The sequence below is a fragment of the Primulina tabacum genome, chromosome 17 (genome assembly GCF_025594145.1).
Source record: "Primulina tabacum isolate GXHZ01 chromosome 17, ASM2559414v2, whole genome shotgun sequence".
NCBI classification, from domain to species: domain Eukaryota; kingdom Viridiplantae; phylum Streptophyta; class Magnoliopsida; order Lamiales; family Gesneriaceae; genus Primulina; species Primulina tabacum.
In genome coordinates, this window is record NC_134566.1 from 404,901 (window position 1) to 422,810 (window position 17,910).

The window sequence follows — 17,910 nt, forward strand, 5'->3', positions numbered from 1 at the left end:
TTCATCGTTGCGCGTCTTCGGTTGTACTTGCTTTGTTCTCCGACCACATGTTGAGCGTAATAAATTGTATCCTCGGTCCGCCTTATGTGTCTTTTTGGGTTATGGTGTTGGTCAAAAGGGATATCATTGTTTTGATCCAGTTAGTCAAAAACTGCATGTCTCGCGTCATGTTGTGTTTCTAGAGTATATTCCCTTCTTTTCTGTTCCTGGTAGTTCTCATCACATGACACGGTCAGATTTAGTTCGTATTGATCCCTTCGATACCGACCTCGACGAAGTTCTATCTGATACTTTGGTTCACAAGGCATCCACCTCTCATGCCCCTGCCCCTACGACCACCAAGTTGTCGGATGAGATTGCGGACGATCCTCCTCTGCATCAGTCTACTCGTACTCGTAAGTCTACTAAACTCCCTGATTTTGAGTACTCTTCTTATTCTACTTCCTTTGCTTCTTTTGTTGCCTCTGTTCATCGTCTTTTTGAGCCTTTTTCCTATAGAGAGGCAGTTCGTAATCCTCTTTGGCAGGCTGCTATGGCTGAGGAACTTACTGCTCTACACCAGACTCATACATGGGATTTGGTTTCGCTGCCGTCCGGAAAACATACCATTGGTTCTCGTTGGGTCTACAAGATTAAAACCAAATCCGATGGATCTAATGAACGATACAAGGCCCGACTTGTTGCTAAAGACTATTGCCAGGAGTATGGCATGGATTATGAAGAAACTTTTTCCCCAGTTGCAAAAATGACGACTGTACGCACTCTGATTGTAGTTGCTTCTGTTTGCCAATGGAAAATATCTCAGATGGATGTCAAGAATGCCTTCTTGAATGGCGATCTTCATGAGGAAGTTTATATGACGCCTCCTCCCAGTGTAGCTCATCAACCTGGTAAAGTTTGAAAACTTCGCAAAGCTCTTTATGGTCTCAAACAAGCACCACGGCCTGGTTTGAGAAGTTTTCCATAGTGATCACTTCGTTTGGCTTTCTTCCTAGTCACCACGATTCGGCATTATTTGTCAAGCGTACAACGGCAGGTCGTATTCTATTATCCTTGTATGTTAATGACATGATAATTACTGGTGATGATTATAATGGTATTGAGTCTTTGAAGTCTGAGTTGGCACGTTGCTTCGCTATGAAAGATTTGGGTGTGCTACGTTATTTTTTGGGAATTGAGGTTCCATATTCTCCAAAAGGCTATCTCTTATCTCAAACAAAGTATATAGCTGATTTGTTTGAGCGTACTCGACTCACTGACAACAAGATTGTTGATACTCCCCTTGAGACTAATGCTAGATACTCTCCGTTAGATGGCACTCCTTTGACAGATTCAAGTCTCTATCGTACCATTGTAGGCAGTTTGGTTTATCTTACTGTGACTCGCCCCGACATTGCGCATGTTGTTTATGTGGTTAGTCAGTTTTTCACTGCTCCTACTACAGTTCATTGGGCTGCCGTTCTTCGTATTCTCAGGTACCTTAAAGGCACTAAGTTTCATAGTCTCTTGTTCCTTTCTACGTCTTCGTTAGATCTGCGTGCTTATTCTGATGCGAATTGGGTTGGTGATCCTACGGATCGCAAATCGACCACTGGATTTTGTATTTTTCTCGGTGACTTGCCTATTTCGTGGAATAGCAAGAAACAAGATGTCATATCTCGCTCTTCTACAGAAGCAGAGTATCGTGCCATGGCCTCGACTACCTGTGAAATCGTTTGGTTACGTCGGTTGCTTGCTGATATGGGTATTTCTCTTTTGTCACCCCACTCCGTTACATTGTGATAATCAGAGTGCTATTCAGATTGCACACAATCCAATTTTTCATGAGCGAACCAAACATATCGAGATTTATTTTCATGTCACTCGCCACTACCTACAGATCGGCACCATCACATTGCCATTCGTTTCTTCTCATCTGCAAATTGCTGATATGTTTACAAAAGCACTCTCGGCTTCGCGCTTCCGTTTCTTGTCTGAAAAACTCTCAATGCTTATCGCTGCAGCATCGTGAGTTTGAGGGGGAATATTAGTTATATTATATTAGTAATATTATATTTATTAGTGCCTAAGGATATTTTAGTCTATTTACTTTCATTGTAAACCTTAACTATATAAACTCTTTATGTTGTTTCTACGGTTCAATAAGAAACCCAATTCTTCTATTCTCTATGTTATCATGTTCATTGTGGTGTCATATTTATTTTCCACTCCGTACAATGCACACTGTCTAAAATATAAGATTTTGAGTATAAAATTAGAACAAATTTGTTAACGACATTTCACATTTGCTACACTTGTTTGATACTCAAATATCATATATTAGTATCATATCTGAAAATATTTGATAATCAAATGTCATATATTAGTACCATATTTTTAATATGTTGTGTCAATTGTCATCTGAGAAAAGACGTGTAATTAATATTAATACTTGTTATACATGTTTGAGTGCTTAAAATTATATATTATTACCATATCAGAAACAATTTTATTCAAATATCATATATTAGCATCATATTTTAAATGTTTTGCATCGGTTTTCATTCGAAAAAAGACATGTGGGCTCAGAGAATGTAGAAATATTTTTTTATGAATTAAGGAGTACAAATACATATTTTTCGTGGTAACGGCCGGCCAAAAACCCAAGTTTGGATTTAGACTTGGCCACGGGTCGAACCCGCCAAGTTAGGTTAGGGAAAATCACAACTCTTAACTTTAGACAAAAACTCGTGTGAGACGGTCTCACGGGTCGTATTTTGTGAGACGGATCTCTTATTTGGATCATCCATGAAAAATTATTACTTTTTATGCTAAGAGTATTACTTTTTAATGTGAATATCGGTAGGGTTTACCCGTCTCACAGATAAAGATTCGTGGGATCGTCTCACAAGAGACCTACTCTAACTTTAACCGTCTAGGACAGTTATGGTCTGGGTAATGAATTCGACGGTCCGGTCCGGGTTCTGAACTCACGGTCCCGTCCGATTAACCTCCAGATCCTGTTCCGGTTAAGCCTGTATTTTTTTTAAAATAAAAAATTTATTATTTGTTAATAAAAATTTAAAAAGAAAATATATGAATTAAAAAATAAGCTTGCACTTATAAAAACTCTATCAAATATTCCATTTTCCCAATAAAATTTTCTCTCTCTAAAAATCTTCAATGAATAAATATCATAATTAAAACTTCTAAAATATGATATTATCATTGCAAATCACGAGTTTCAATCATCATAATTTTCGTTACTCTCTACGGTGACATGACATTACCACTTTTTACTTCAGTACTTCTTCGATTTCGTTCCTTCTTTCAACATTTATTTATAAAATAATAATAATAATAATAATACATAAGGGCACCCACATTGGGTGTTAAAGGGGTGTTATAACACCCCTTTAACACCCACTCTCCAATGTGAGTGGGCGTTATAACGCCCACTCACATGAGAGAGAGTGTGGGTGGGGCGTTCATATGTATGAACGCCCATGTGTCAGTTTATTTAAAAAAAAAAAATTGCATACTTAGCGACGGTTTTTGAAAAAATCGTCGCTATTAGCGACTGCTTTATAGAAACCGTCGCCGATTTGCTGACACGCGGGCCTCACGTGTTTTGAATTATTTTAACGCCCAAAGAAATTGGACATTTAGCGACGGTTTTTCAAAACCGTCGCTAATTGTGACGGATTTTCAAAAACCGTCGCTAAACGTTGTTGCTTATTTTATGTATTTGTTTAAAGTATCCGTTGGTGAATATAACCGTTGCAAAATAGCCGTTGCAAATTAGCCGTTGGAATATAGCCGTTGCAAATTTCAATATAAATAGACACCTTGTACTATACAATTCTTTATTCTACAAACATACAATTTGGCAAACAGATACACTTGAATTTGTTTACTCCAAAATGTCTCAATATTCCAGTAATTCAACCTCTAGCTCGACAAGTGAAAACGAAGTCCAAGTTGAAGTTGATGACGAAGATTATGATCCGGGGAAAGAGCTAATGTCATGGATACTTCAACAAAGTCGACAAATGATCCGGGGAAAGAGCTAATGTAATTGGTACAACGATGAAGGTGACGAACCCGCACAACCCGTCCAGGGCTCAAAGCGAGGATTTCATGAATATCTCCGAACAAATTCCGAAATACGTGACACTCATGTGCATCACCAACTTCGTGCCGACTTATTTGAACATATTTGGTCACAATACAACAACAATCCTTGAATTAGTATTTTGCATCTTCTGTTAAATTTAATTTATTTTCTTCTATTTTTATGCAAGTGCTATTTATTATTATATGTTGTACCGTTTTATTTTAGGTTTATAATAAATTTTTAATTTTAAGTAAATGACACTCATAAAATTAAATTATTTCACGTATTGAATATATAAAAAAAATTATTATTAATATAAAATAATAATAATTTAAATTTCTTAAAAAATTTGAAATTGAATTTATTTAATGTAAAATAAGAGTAAGATGAATGAGTGAACAGCGGGACCCACAAATAATGAGTGTGAATGTTAAAATGAATGTGAGAGAATAGATGTGTTGATGTAATGTGTATGTGGCATGTGGACCCCACGATTTTTGATTAGGTGGTGGGTGTTATATAACACCCACCAATGCGGATGCTCTAGCAGCGTTCGATCCGATGGATCCACAATTTTTAATGAAGCCGTTGGTCTAGTTAATCGGACCGTTGACCTCTGACCAGTTCCGAACAGGATCCGATCTGGATCCAACTTGGCCCATGGTCAAGTTTAAACAATCACGAAATTTTAAATTTCATATTACATATCCAGGGGTGCGTGCATCTCAGTGTATATAGCTGGCGCACACTATCTGATTTATATTTTGCCCTAAAAATATACAGGTTCGTACCTTGAGCAAAGATGTGACTATAAATATATTAAATTCAATTTTCTAGTCAAACAAAGATTTGTTGCATTTAGCGCATTGTCTACAAATTATCTTATATTTAAATATATATGTATATAATATATGAAGCACTAATCCAAATCTTGTTTTTCTAGAACGTTCGAATAAATTCATATTTGCTTTATTTCGTGTCAGTATATTGTAAACTTTGGTAAATTTATTTTAATAAATGTTTGATTTTATAATAAGCTCCTAAATATTTTTATAACAATAATATAAATTTTGAAATATATGATTCTCTGTACAGTATTAATAATACTTACAAATAAGATTCTCTTTGGAAAGTTTTTTATTTATACGCAAAAAACGTTCATACAGAAAAGTGAAATTTTAGTAATTAGATCATCAACACATGACGTCAAATTTTATTAAAATGTGTAGGAGTTATATGACCTAATGATATTGAGATATGGATAACTCAGTATTCCAAAAGAAATCAAATTAAACAATAGAGCGACTAAAATAATAAGGAGATTACAAATTTAATATTAGGGTTCATGCATCTGAGCGTTATAGATAGAGCTGACGAATTCTATCAGATTTATGTTTTAAAATTTGCAAGTTTTCGCCTTTCATACTCGTGACTATTAATAAATAAATAAATTCTTTATTAACAAAGACATGTTGCACTTAGCTATTTGCCAATTTTTTATTAAAATTTTTTTATTTTATGTGTATAATATACGATGCATGCATTAATCTATTTATTTTTATTTTTTATTTTTGGTATTTTTGAGATTTCGAATTCCACTAAAAATATGAACATTACATTAACTTAATATGTATTTGCTTCGATTCCATGTCGAGTGGAGATTGCAATTACGTTACTGTTTTACGATTGTGTGATTGTTAAACGTCGGTGTCATAACGTCTCAGTTGTTGAAAAAATGAATATCTTTTGAAGTTGAGATTGCAATTTGACCCGATCAAGTGAAGACTAAACCGCCTTACCCTATGGTGTATTATAATATACATAAGAGCATTCATATTAGTTTTGGTTTGAATACCAATCATCTCATCAAAATTATAGGATCCACTTATCACATACATATTAATTGATCGGAGAATTACAGTAGTTAATTAAAATTATATTAATTGAAAAGTCAATAATTGAAAATTAATTTCAAATTACCGTTACAAAAATTTTTGTAATAAAATATGATTTTCTTTTTTATTAATTAAACCGTTTGATTTAATTAAAATAAAAAAAAATTTAAAAAGAAAATGAGCATATGCCATCACGCGCAAAAAAAATAAATAAATAAAATAATTTGGTTGTTCAAACAATAATTTTGAATATCAATGCGAGTGCTTTGAGCTAGTGTGAACTGTGAAGGAGGTTCCCCACCACGTTTGTCATCACATCATTAACTCTCTCCACCACGTTGAATCATTTAATTGTTATTTGAAAATGAATTTGGTTACTTTTCCCGAAATATTCTTACAAATCAAATTTTTTTTTAAAAAAAATATTGGATCCAAATGAAAAATTAAAAAATATATATCTTGAGTTGATCGCAGTTTTCTTACAATCACTTAAAAATTTGAAAGGATCGTAATAGTTGCTGAAACCGTAATTGATTTTAAAATTTAAATTATTGTACAACTGTATTTACGATAATTATATCGTAAAATTTTGTACTACTGAATTTATTATATGATTTTGATAAATAAAATTTTCATATTGATTTTTTTGTATAACATGAATCGTTTATACTCATTTTCTTTTTTATGAAAACTAAGTATTTACAGTGTTTTGTATAGCAACCATTGTCTCCGTGTGTTTGGTAGGGACTAAGGCCATCTCCATCCAACCCATTACGCTATCTTAGTGTCGCACTAACTTTAAAATAGTGTAATTCTTACACCAAATATAAAATTCATCTCCAACCCATCAACTCTAAACTCTACATTAAAAGAAATATTCTCGAAATATTCTTTATTATTTTATTAACAACAAATAATTTATTTCACAAAATATTTATAAACACAATAATTAAAATATCACTAATATCTAAAATCATTTATATATTAAAATTCATTATATATATTAATGAATTAAAATATTAATTAAATATATTTTTATAATTAATTTAAAAAATTTTAATATTTAATATTAATTTTAAATACTTAAACTTATTACTTAATTAAATGTAATTAACTAATCATTAAAAAAATTACACTCACACATATAAATATTTTGAACATAAATTACTAACATGCAACCAATATTCAAATGATGCTTATAAAATAGAAATGACACACAAATATCCAACTTTTATATTATTTTATTTACTACAACTAATTTATCACAAATAATAATTTATTAACATAATAATATTATCTTTATTGATTATGTATTAAATTAAAATATCCAAGTTTTTTAAAATCATTTTGTTAAAATTTATTGTTTGAAATAATATATTTTTATAATTAAATTAGATTACAAAACTAATTATATGATATTTAGAGTTTAAGTAAAATTACAATAAAAAACAATTACAAAAATAAAAAAGAGAAGAAAAAAAAAACAACACTATTGCTACAGTGTTACATCAAATGTGGTGTAATACTGCAGCAAATCTGTCAAAATATTAGAGTAATTAACTTTACACCAAAACGATGGTAAGGGTTGGAGTTGCTCTACGACAGTCGACTCCAAGACCAGAATAAACGATTTTCTTACTTTATATTTGGCAAGCATCGAATACCAAAGCTTCATCCGCAAACAAAAATGGCGGAAGGAGCTGCAATCTCATTTCTGCTGGACGACGTTAAGCAGCTTCTCGGCCACCAGCTTCACCTAATCAGAGGCGCCAACGACGAAATGGTCTTACTGCGGAATGATTTAGAAATTCTACAGGCCTTCATCGAGGACGCCTCCGCGAAGAAGAACAAGGACCAAGCCCTGAAAGTACTGATGCGCCAAGTCAAAGACGTGATTTTCGAAGCAGAGGATGCCATAGATACGTTCGTGATCCAGGCGGCGGAGAAGAAGACACAGAGTTTCTTCGCCAAGATGACAAATGGTCCGATTAAGACTCTGAATATCGCCAACGAGGTTCAGACCATAAGGGTCAAGATAAATCGCTTCTTTACTCAGCACAGGGTTGACCGAGCCGCCGCGCTGACTACTGAACGCGTGCCCGACACCATCAGAGAAGAGAGAAAGGTCACTATTATACGATTCCGTGAAATTTTTGTTTGATCACCATCTAAAATGATAGATCAAAATACGTTTTACGATTCATTTCTTTTGGGTTTTGACCCACAGCCACGTGAAGATTAGATCCACTTCTATTTCAGCCTATTTTGCTAAATGTTATTGAATAATTTTGAATCAACCTTTGTTTTTTTTAGGACTTTCGATCCTCTTTGATCTTAATATTAAACGATGAATTATGTAAGTAGTTGACCTGATTATCTGCATACAGTTGTCGGACAAATAGCAGATGATAAATTTGGTGAATCGAGTGTGATTTGATTGGGCTAGTTATGAGAAAAATCCCATATTTTGGACCTTTGGAAATGCCCCAAAGGGTGCACCCAATTTTCCCAATAAATCGTGCTGACGTGTGTGTAGAGTCAACTGTAGATAGATTTTCCCCTCCAAATAGTCATAGCCTATAGCCCAATTAATACAACCTATTGTTTTAGTATAGATTCAATTGTAGATAGATTTTCTTGATATACAAGACGCTCTAAGTAAACTTGTCGTGGCCGTGACATTATTTGTCTCTCTAGTGCAGTGAATGTGCATATTTATCTTGTAATGGTGTCATTTTTCTAATTTTCAAGCAGGAACCCATCGTGAGGAGAGACAACATTGTGGGTTTAGAAGATGAGACAGAAAAATTAGTTGGCTATTTAATGGAAGAAAGAAACGAATTAGATGTGATCTCCATCATTGGTCTTCCTGGCCTTGGCAAGACAACAATAGCAGGAAAGATTTTCAGGGATCCGAAAGTTCAATACGAATTCCCGACTCGTATATGGGTTTTCGTTTCTCAAGATTACAAGAGAAAGGATGTGTTCCTCTCCATTTTGAAGAGCTTAACCACAATCACGGACGACATGCATCGCAAAACTGACATGGAGATAGCGCAAATTCTCAGTGACTATCTAAGGGAAGGACGATTCTTGATCGTCTTGGTTGATGTGTGGACTGCCGAAGCCTGGCTTGATCTCCATGTTGCCTTTCCGAAGAGCAATAAGTTAGGAAAGATCTTGATAACAAGTCGCCATGCGGAAGTTGCGAGGCAAGCCAACCATAACAGAGAACCCCACGTATTGCGTTTTCTAACTCACCAAGAAAGTTGGTTGCTATTTAGGTTAGAGGTATTTGGTGAGCCTGTCTGCCCTTCTAAGTTGGAAGAACATGGAAAACTCATTGTTGATCAATGCGATAGACTCCCTCTTGCAATAGTTGTGATTGCTGGGATTCTTGTTAAAAAGACCTCAGCTGGAGATTTGAATGCCACAGAAAAACAATGGAGAAAGGTGCGCGAAAGAGTGAAATACTATCTTAAGGAAGACCCTGAAAAGCGAATGGAAAAGATCATATCATTGAGTTACAACAAGTTACCTTACCACTTAAGACCATGCTTTCTGTATTTCGGGATGTTCCCCGAAGACTTTGAGATACCGGTCCAGAAACTGATTCTCATGTGGATTGCTGAAGGATTCATACAGAAAAAGAATGATATAAGCTTGGAGGAGACTGCGCAGGACTATTTGGAGGAGCTTATCAGCAGGAACCTAGTAATGGGTGACAAGAAGAGCCTCGATGGTCGAATCAAAAGTTGCCGCATTCATGACATGCTACGGGAGTTCTGCAAGAACGAATCTGGAAATGATCAAGAAAAGTTGTTCCAGGAGATTAAATTGAGTGATGAAGGGATTTTTGTACCTTCAATTTCCGAGGTACAAAACTACCGTCGCCTTAGCATACATTCCCATTTTCTGAGCTTCATTTCATCAAAACCTTATGGTCCACGGGTCCGCAGTCTTTTCTCCAAGGAAGAAATGACCTTACCACTTAAAAACATTTCATCCATCCCCGCGGCCTTCAAATTGCTCAGAGTTTTAGATGTCAAGTCCTTCAAGTTCACTAAATTTCCGAATGACCTTACTGATTTGGTTCATTTGAGATACATTGCTTTGTCTAGTGATTTTAAAGTCCTTCCCAAGTCCATAACCAAAATTTGGAACCTACAAACCCTCATAGTTGATACGACATCACGTACTCTAGAAATCAATGCGGACCTATGGAACATGATCAATTTGAGACATCTCAAGACAAATGCATCTTCCATTTTGCCAAAGGCACCAGAAGTTACTAAACAAGGTGGTAGTGAAGAGCTTCACACACTTGGTATGATATCGACCCAGAATTGTACCGAAGATGTGTTTGGCAGGGCCTGTAACTTGAAGAAACTGGGCATTCGCGGTCAAATAGCAGCCCTGGCACGCTGCAGGGGCCTGGAAAGACTGCGTAATCTTAGAAAACTGAAGCTTTTTAATGATGTGAGATTTGGTTCAACTTCAGAAGCCCCGGTGCCTCGCCTACCTCCACCGGATGCATTTCCGCCAAAGCTAAAGAGCCTCACATTATCCGCCGCTAATTTGGAATGGAATCAGATGTCTACATTGTGTACGTTAAATTATCTTGAGGTACTCAAGCTGAAAGACAAAGCATTCGTGGGAGTGTTTTGGGATGCATCTGGTGCTTGCTTTCGAAAACTCGAAGTCTTGTACATTGAACGCGTGGAGTTAGTTCACTGGAAAGCTTCGAGTCAGGATTTTCCGGTTCTTGGGAGTCTTGTACTCAGAAACTGCGAAAAATTCAAGAAATTCCACTCGACCTGCACAAAAGCCTCCACAGTTTAGATTTGAAGCGCTGCAAAGATGCTGTCGATTCTGCCAGGGAAATCGAGCGCGCCAAACAGGACCAAGCTCATGAAAATGCCGAAATGAGTGGATTCAAGCTGGATATTGCTCCTGGGGATGAATGATCACTGATTCATCATAGATCGATTCTTGATGGCTTTGTTAGCTGGTAAACATAATTTCTTTGATGGGCGGGTTAGAAATCGGGAAAATTAGGGAAAAGGGCGTCCCTTGTGTTTTTTTTTTAAAAAAAAGATCCATAATGAAATTTACCTTTATATCCTTACGTTTTAAGTTTAAAATCTGTAAAATACACGATTAAACACTCTTTATCCAAAAACCAGCAGAGAACCCTATTCCACCTCCACCCCCCGAAACCCTCCGTTCCCGGAAAAAACGTTTCCGTCGAGTCTTCGCAAAACTCAACCGAAGGAATGGCAAACGAAAATGTGGTAATTTTTCGCGTTTATTTCGATTTGTTTCTTCTGAATTTTAATCGTATTTTTGACTTATATTTGCTGCGTGTGTGAGCGTAATCAACTGTGGTTTTCCACCATTGTCGACCATAAAAATTGGTCGAATAACTTTTATAGTCGACCAACTATTATGGTCGACCATAAATTTTATGGTCGACCACGTTTTATGGTCGACCACGAATGGTCGACCATAAAAATTGGTTGTGGTCGACCATAATAGTTGTTCCAACAATTTTTATGGTCGACCACATGTGGTTTTATGGTCGACCACATGTGGTTTTATGGTCGACCAATTTTTTTTCCCTAACTTTACTAAGTAATTTTTTTTTTCACAGGTCTATTTGCCGAGAAAACTAGGTAGAGATGCAATTTTCGATGCAAATTGACCATTCAATCGAGATACAAAGAGATTGCTGAGAAGATTCATCGCTATTTGAACAACAAAGAGAGAACCCATTTTTTCGAGCAGTCACGTTTTGGTAATTTGGTTAGGTATTATAGAGATTTTAACATTTCCAGTCAAATTATATGGTATTTAATGAGTAATCAGATAGTTGATAGTAGAAGTGATGATTTGTGGATGGTGGTGCGCAAAAGGCCTCTTAGATTTTCTTTGTTAGAGTATTGTTTAATAACTGGTCTGGATTGCGCTCTAGAGCCCGAAGATTTACCAGATAGAGGTGTATTTGGCACCACACACTTTCCCGGTAAGTCTGATATTGTTTTGAGTGATTTGGAGGGAAAGATTATTGTGCAACAGCAGAATGAGACGGGTGTAGACGTGGAGAAGATAAAGATGGGTAGTTTATACTTTTTTTGTGCTGTATTCGGTGATTCGACTAAGAAAAAGACGACAAAAATCGATCCTAAATACTCGAGACTTGTAGATGATTTGGATAGATTCAACCATTATCCCTGGGGTAGAGTAGCCTATCGGGATGCGGTCCGATGTTTGAAGAAGGACCTTTCAGGACGATATAATAACCTCACCGAGGCACAGGGCCGGAAAGAAGTTGAGGGCAGCTTCCTTGTCGGTGGTTTTGTTTTCCCTCTGCAGGTATATTATTTTTTGAATGTTAAATTGGATTTGTTATCTTTATTTGTACCAGTAACACTGTTTGAAATTTATGTTACAGATCCTCGCTTATGAATGTTATTCGAGTGTGGCACAGAAGATTGCAAGGAGCAGAGATGTGGACGGTTTGATGTTGCCCAGGATGTTTCAGTGGGTGACTAACACATGGCCGTCAAACCGTGCCCCAACTGGTGCTGAAATCGCTGCAGCCTTTGGTGATTGCGTTATAGATGTAAGTAATATGAATTGATTTGATAAAATAATTGTGGACATTAATTTTAATTAATTTGATCTTTTATTAATTATATGCAGGATTGTCTGGGATTTTTGACTCCTACTCCTGAGGAGCTAGTTGCACCGTATTATACGGCTGTACTTTTTGTTGATTCTGCGCCTGATGCGGTGATCACTCGGGTACTCGAGCTCTGGAGGCAGGGTCAGACAGTCATATGTAGCGAGCACCCTCTGGAGTCTCCCTCAGTCCAACACATGTATTCCGCTCATTCACCTCCCTCTGTCCAGCACACGCCTCCTGCACATGCTTCTCCTGACGTTTCTGGCACCCGTCCTGGTGATCTCAATAGATCCAGCTCTAGCACCAGTTCTCATATGCGTACGGGTCCTAGAGTCCACTTTGGACTCAATCCTTCCCGCCGCCCATCACCCTTGGAGCATCGTTTCGAGCGGCGATTGACTGCGTTGGAGGATTCCGTTACGTCCATGCATGTTAAGATGTCAGCAGAATTTATTGAGACCAGAGCGTCTATCAGGAGTATAAATCAAGCTCTAGTTGACTTGAAATCGAGTTTCAATCTTGGTCTCGATGAGTTGAAATTGAGTTTGACTGAACAGATTAGAGCTGGTTTTGCTGAGATGAGGTCTAACATGCCAGTGCAGCAAGACAGAGATTATAGCATAGCCTATACCAGAGGGCGGAAGAGGAAAGCATCCGAGGCAGATTTTGGTGAGTTAATTTTATTAATTAGATTTATGTTTATGTAATATAATGATTTAGTACAATTCTCATAATTATTTTAATATGTTGAATGTACGCTTTTAGGGTTGGATGATAATCTGGCCAGGGAAATTGGCAGTACTAGCCAAACACTACATATATTTGAGCCTAACCTTCCGGTCATTATAGAGGAGTCCTCAGAAGGTGAGTTAATGGATTTTTTTGATTTGATATTTATGTATAGTATATTAAACAATAAACATTTTATTTTTAGATATTCAAGTGACTCCGGATTCGCGTAAGTCAGGTGGCGAGGCGACCACATCGAGAGGTTATTACACTAAACCTTTTCTATTCATATTTGCATTAAAGTTCTTATTATTTTAATTTGTTGAATGTACGCTGTTAGGTGTGGCTGATAATATAGGTATGGAAATTGGCAGTAGTAGACAAACCCAACAGATATTTGAGCCTAACTTTCAAGGCATTCCAGAGGAGTTCGCGGGAGGTGAGGTAATGCACATTTTTTATATTTATATTTATGTATAGTATATTAAACAATATACTTTATGTTTTTAGATATTCAAGTGACTCCAGATGCGCGTATGTCAGGAGGCGAGGCGACCACGTCGAGAAGTTATTAAACTATACCTTGTTTATTGTTCATATTTGCATTAAAGTTGTTTTATAGATGACGGTGTGAGGACACTTGCGGAGACCGTGACACTGAAGGTAAACAACTCGCTTGCGCGAGTTAGGGCATCGATGCTCGACCGTTCGCCTAGTAGGATTCGAGGTTTTTACGCCGAATATGAGAAGTCTTTCTACGGACCCATGGCGATCGCAAACTCGCGTGTCACTTTCTCTGTAAGCTTTTAAATAAATCTTTTATAAAGTTTAAATTTGTAGAGAATTTCTTTTAAAACATTGAAAACCTTTTGTTATGTTGAATTCAGCACTTCGGCGAAGCTCTCCGTGGATTGCTTGAGATGCAGATCCGACATCCTGAAGTGATGTCGGCAGATGATTCGTTGATGAACGGACATTTCTACGGTGCGATCTCAGTTTTGTCCGAAGATAAAGATATCGATTTCAAAATAAATCTGGCACGGATTGTGAGCAAAGTCAAAGGTAGTGATCCAGAATGGCCGTGTCTCTCGTGGGAAAAGGCACGAAGAATTCTCATCCTTGTCTACACAGATCGGCGCTGGTTTTTGCTAAAACTCGTGACAGGGGTGAATAAGTGCATTATATATGACTTGCTGCGAAGGCACGATCTCAAATTCAAAGATCTGAATGAAGAAATAGAGCCTATACTTATAAACGCTGCTCGTCTGCCATCCATTGTTGGGAACAACCCACACTCCGAGAGACCATGGAATATAAAACTACATGATGAATTCCGTGCCAAGATTATACAGTACGTTGTCAACTTTCTATTTAAAATATAATAACTTCATTATTATTATTTTTAATGTTACAATAAATATTAACTTCTCATTTTTTTCTTTTTCACAGTGAAGATTCGGGAGCATTTGTGTTGGCTGTTGTTGGATACTCTTTGTCTAGGAAGAGTGCGCAAGTAGTACTAACTTTAGATGATAGATTAGTATCTGAGTTTAGATATTTTTTAGCTTGTAATATGTTCTTTAATGATTGGTGATTATTGTGATGTATCGAACAATTTTATGTCATTATTTGAATCATTTAATCACAATCTCAGTATTTTGTTACATAATAAAAAACACGATTTTGTTATATGTTTTAAGTTAAATGTGAATCGTTGAATCGTGGAATCACAATCGAACATTGATTCTTGTTTAGTTCACTGGTAGTTTTTTGGTCGACCACTCTCCTTTGTGGTCGACCATTCTCCTTTTTTGGTCGACCAATAACTTTTTGTTCGACCACTCTAGCATTTTGGTCGACCACTAGTTTTTTGGTCGACCACTCTAGCTTTTTGGTCGATCATTAGGTTTTTTGGTCGACCACCACTGTCCTTTTGGTCGACCAATGTGCTTTAGGTTTAAGGGTTTAGGGTTTTAGGGTTTAAACCTGTTAATTCACGATTTAAATTACGTGTTTTAAATTACAATCTCAGTATTTTGTTACATTTTAAAAAATATGATTATGTTATATGAACCGTCGAACTATTTTGTTATATTTTAAAAAATATGAATCGCAATTTCACGATTATGTTATATGTAATAATTGAAATGTGTCACGATTTCACAAACATGTTACATTTAAAAAACCAAATGAATCGTAATTTCAGGATTATGTTATATGTTTTAAATTACATATGAATCACAGAATCACAATCTCAGTATTTTGTTAAATATGGTTATGTTATATGAATCGTGGAATCACAATCGAACTATTTTGTTATATTTTTAAAAATATGAATCGCAATTTCACGTTATATGTAATAATTGAAATGTGTCACGATCTCACAAACATGTTACATTTAAAAAACCAAATGAATCGTAATTTCAGGATTATGTTATATGTTTTAAATTACATATGAATCACAGAATCACAATCTCAGTATTTTGTTAAATATGGTTATGTTATATGAACCGTGTAATCACAATCGAACTATTTTGTTATATTTTTAAAAATATGAATCGCAATTTCACGTTATATGTAATAATTGAAATGTGTCACGATCTCACAAACATGTTACATTTAAAAAACCAAATGAACCGTAATTTCAGGATTATATTATATGTTTTAAATTACATGTTAATAACAAAATAACAACAAAAATATGAATATGAATCGTAATTACATATAAATCATGGAAAAATAATCTTACAACTTTCCTAATTTCGACAATTATTAATATATATACAAAAAAAAGTAATGGTCAACCATCAAGCTCATGGTAGACCATTAGTTTTTTTTGGTCGACCAAAAAAAACTAATGGTCAAAAAAAACTAATGGTCGACCAAAAGGCTAATGATGGTCGACCATCAAGCTAATGGTCGACCACCAAGCTGACGGTCGACCATCAAGCTAATGGTCGACCATCAACTTGGTGGTCGACCAAAAGGCTAATGATGGTCGACCATCAAGCTAATGGTCGACCATTAGTTTTTTTTGACCATTCTAATGGTCGACCATCAAACTAATGGTCGACCATTAGTACAATTTTGGTCCACCCTCAGGCTATCTCTTGCTGAATTCACCGATTGAAGGAATTCTGTTTTGTTTTCTTCTGCCAACTCTCTTCTCTAACAAAGAAGGCAACACGAAAGGAAATTATTGTTGCGTGGCCATTCATTTTCTTCCGGAACGGGATACACAGTCTCTGAGTAAGCCATGCACCATGACATTGTAGAATAGTACTCTGAACACATATCATATAAATCAATATTGGCTAACCCACTGGCTGCGATGGCATGAGCACATGGGATTCTATCAATATCAAAAACTCGACATGTGCATCTTTTTTATTCCAGGTCCACTATGGCCGAATGTCCACGACTCCTAACATCAAACTCTAAACGTCCTAATTCAAAAACTTGCATTCCCTGGGCATCTGTGAACCTGCTACGAAGAATTCCCTCGATCGTAGGGGTCATATTACTGTTACTTGCAATTGATGCGTGGCGATATCGGCCAAACCAAGATGAGGTCAGTTTCTGCAAAGAATCTAAGAGTGCAATGATTGGCAGCTTCCTTTCTTCAAGTAGTCTAGCATTGATCGACTCAACCCCGTTTGTCGTCATGATATTGTAACGGGTCTTTGGACAATATGCTCGAGTCCATCTATCAAGTGAGTCTCTCTCGTCCAAATATTGCGCTGCCTCAGGATATCATTTCCTAAATACATTGTATGCAATATCAAACTCGATACCCTTATAAATTTTTGCAATGCGCAAAAACATTTCGGTTGCACCCTTTTTTTTGCATGTAATTTTCATGTTTTGAGATAAATGCCACGTACAATGACCATGATGCGCATTCCTATATACAGTAGAAACCGCATTAATAATTCCTTGATGCCTGTCTGAAATTATCATCAATTCATCCTCGTCTGGTACTAATTCTAACAACTTCGTTAAAAACCAACTCCACGAAGAAGTACACTCGACATCTACGATTCCCCACGCCAAAGGATATTGGTGATAATTTCCATCTTGTGCCGATGCCACCAGTAAAACACCATTATACTTGCCCTTCAACCACGTACCATCAATTGATACAACTTTTCGCATACTTCGATATCCTCTAACGCATGCACCAAAAGCATGAAACATATACTTGAATCGATTTTCCTCGTCGCCAAATATGTCTGTTATGCTTCCTCGATTCATCTGCTCAACCATGTGCAAATAACAAGTCAATTTAGTAAAACTCTGCGTAGGATTACCTTTCAACATATTGTCTGCTAGTTCTTTCCCTTTCCAAGCCTAGTAGTATGATATATCAGCATTCATGTGTGTGTGTTGCAATATGTCCGGACAGAGAATGCATGTGAATCATTTTTAATCTTTGAGGTCCAGATTCTCCACTTACAATCAGACACTACACATTTTACGGCCTACACTTTTTGGCTACTTTT

At 36.2% G+C, this 17,910-nt stretch overlaps 1 protein-coding gene and 1 pseudogene across 1 annotated transcript; both read left to right on the plus strand.

Annotated features, from left to right (window-relative positions):
- Window positions 1–7,567: 7,567 nt before the first annotated feature.
- On the plus strand, window positions 7,568–11,064 carry LOC142530398 (putative late blight resistance protein homolog R1A-10; annotated as a pseudogene).
- A 638-nt stretch (window positions 11,065–11,702) lies between these two features.
- LOC142530399 (uncharacterized) lies at window positions 11,703–15,017 on the plus strand. Its single transcript, XM_075636233.1, has 10 exons — window positions 11,703–12,366; window positions 12,446–12,616; window positions 12,697–13,348; window positions 13,445–13,543; window positions 13,614–13,670; window positions 13,749–13,847; window positions 13,919–13,975; window positions 14,031–14,206; window positions 14,296–14,759; window positions 14,858–15,017. Exons 1-10 carry the CDS (start codon window positions 11,848–11,850, stop codon window positions 15,000–15,002), a joined length of 2,439 nt encoding a protein of 812 aa, XP_075492348.1. The 5' UTR covers window positions 11,703–11,847; the 3' UTR covers window positions 15,003–15,017.
- Window positions 15,018–17,910: the final 2,893 nt, after the last annotated feature.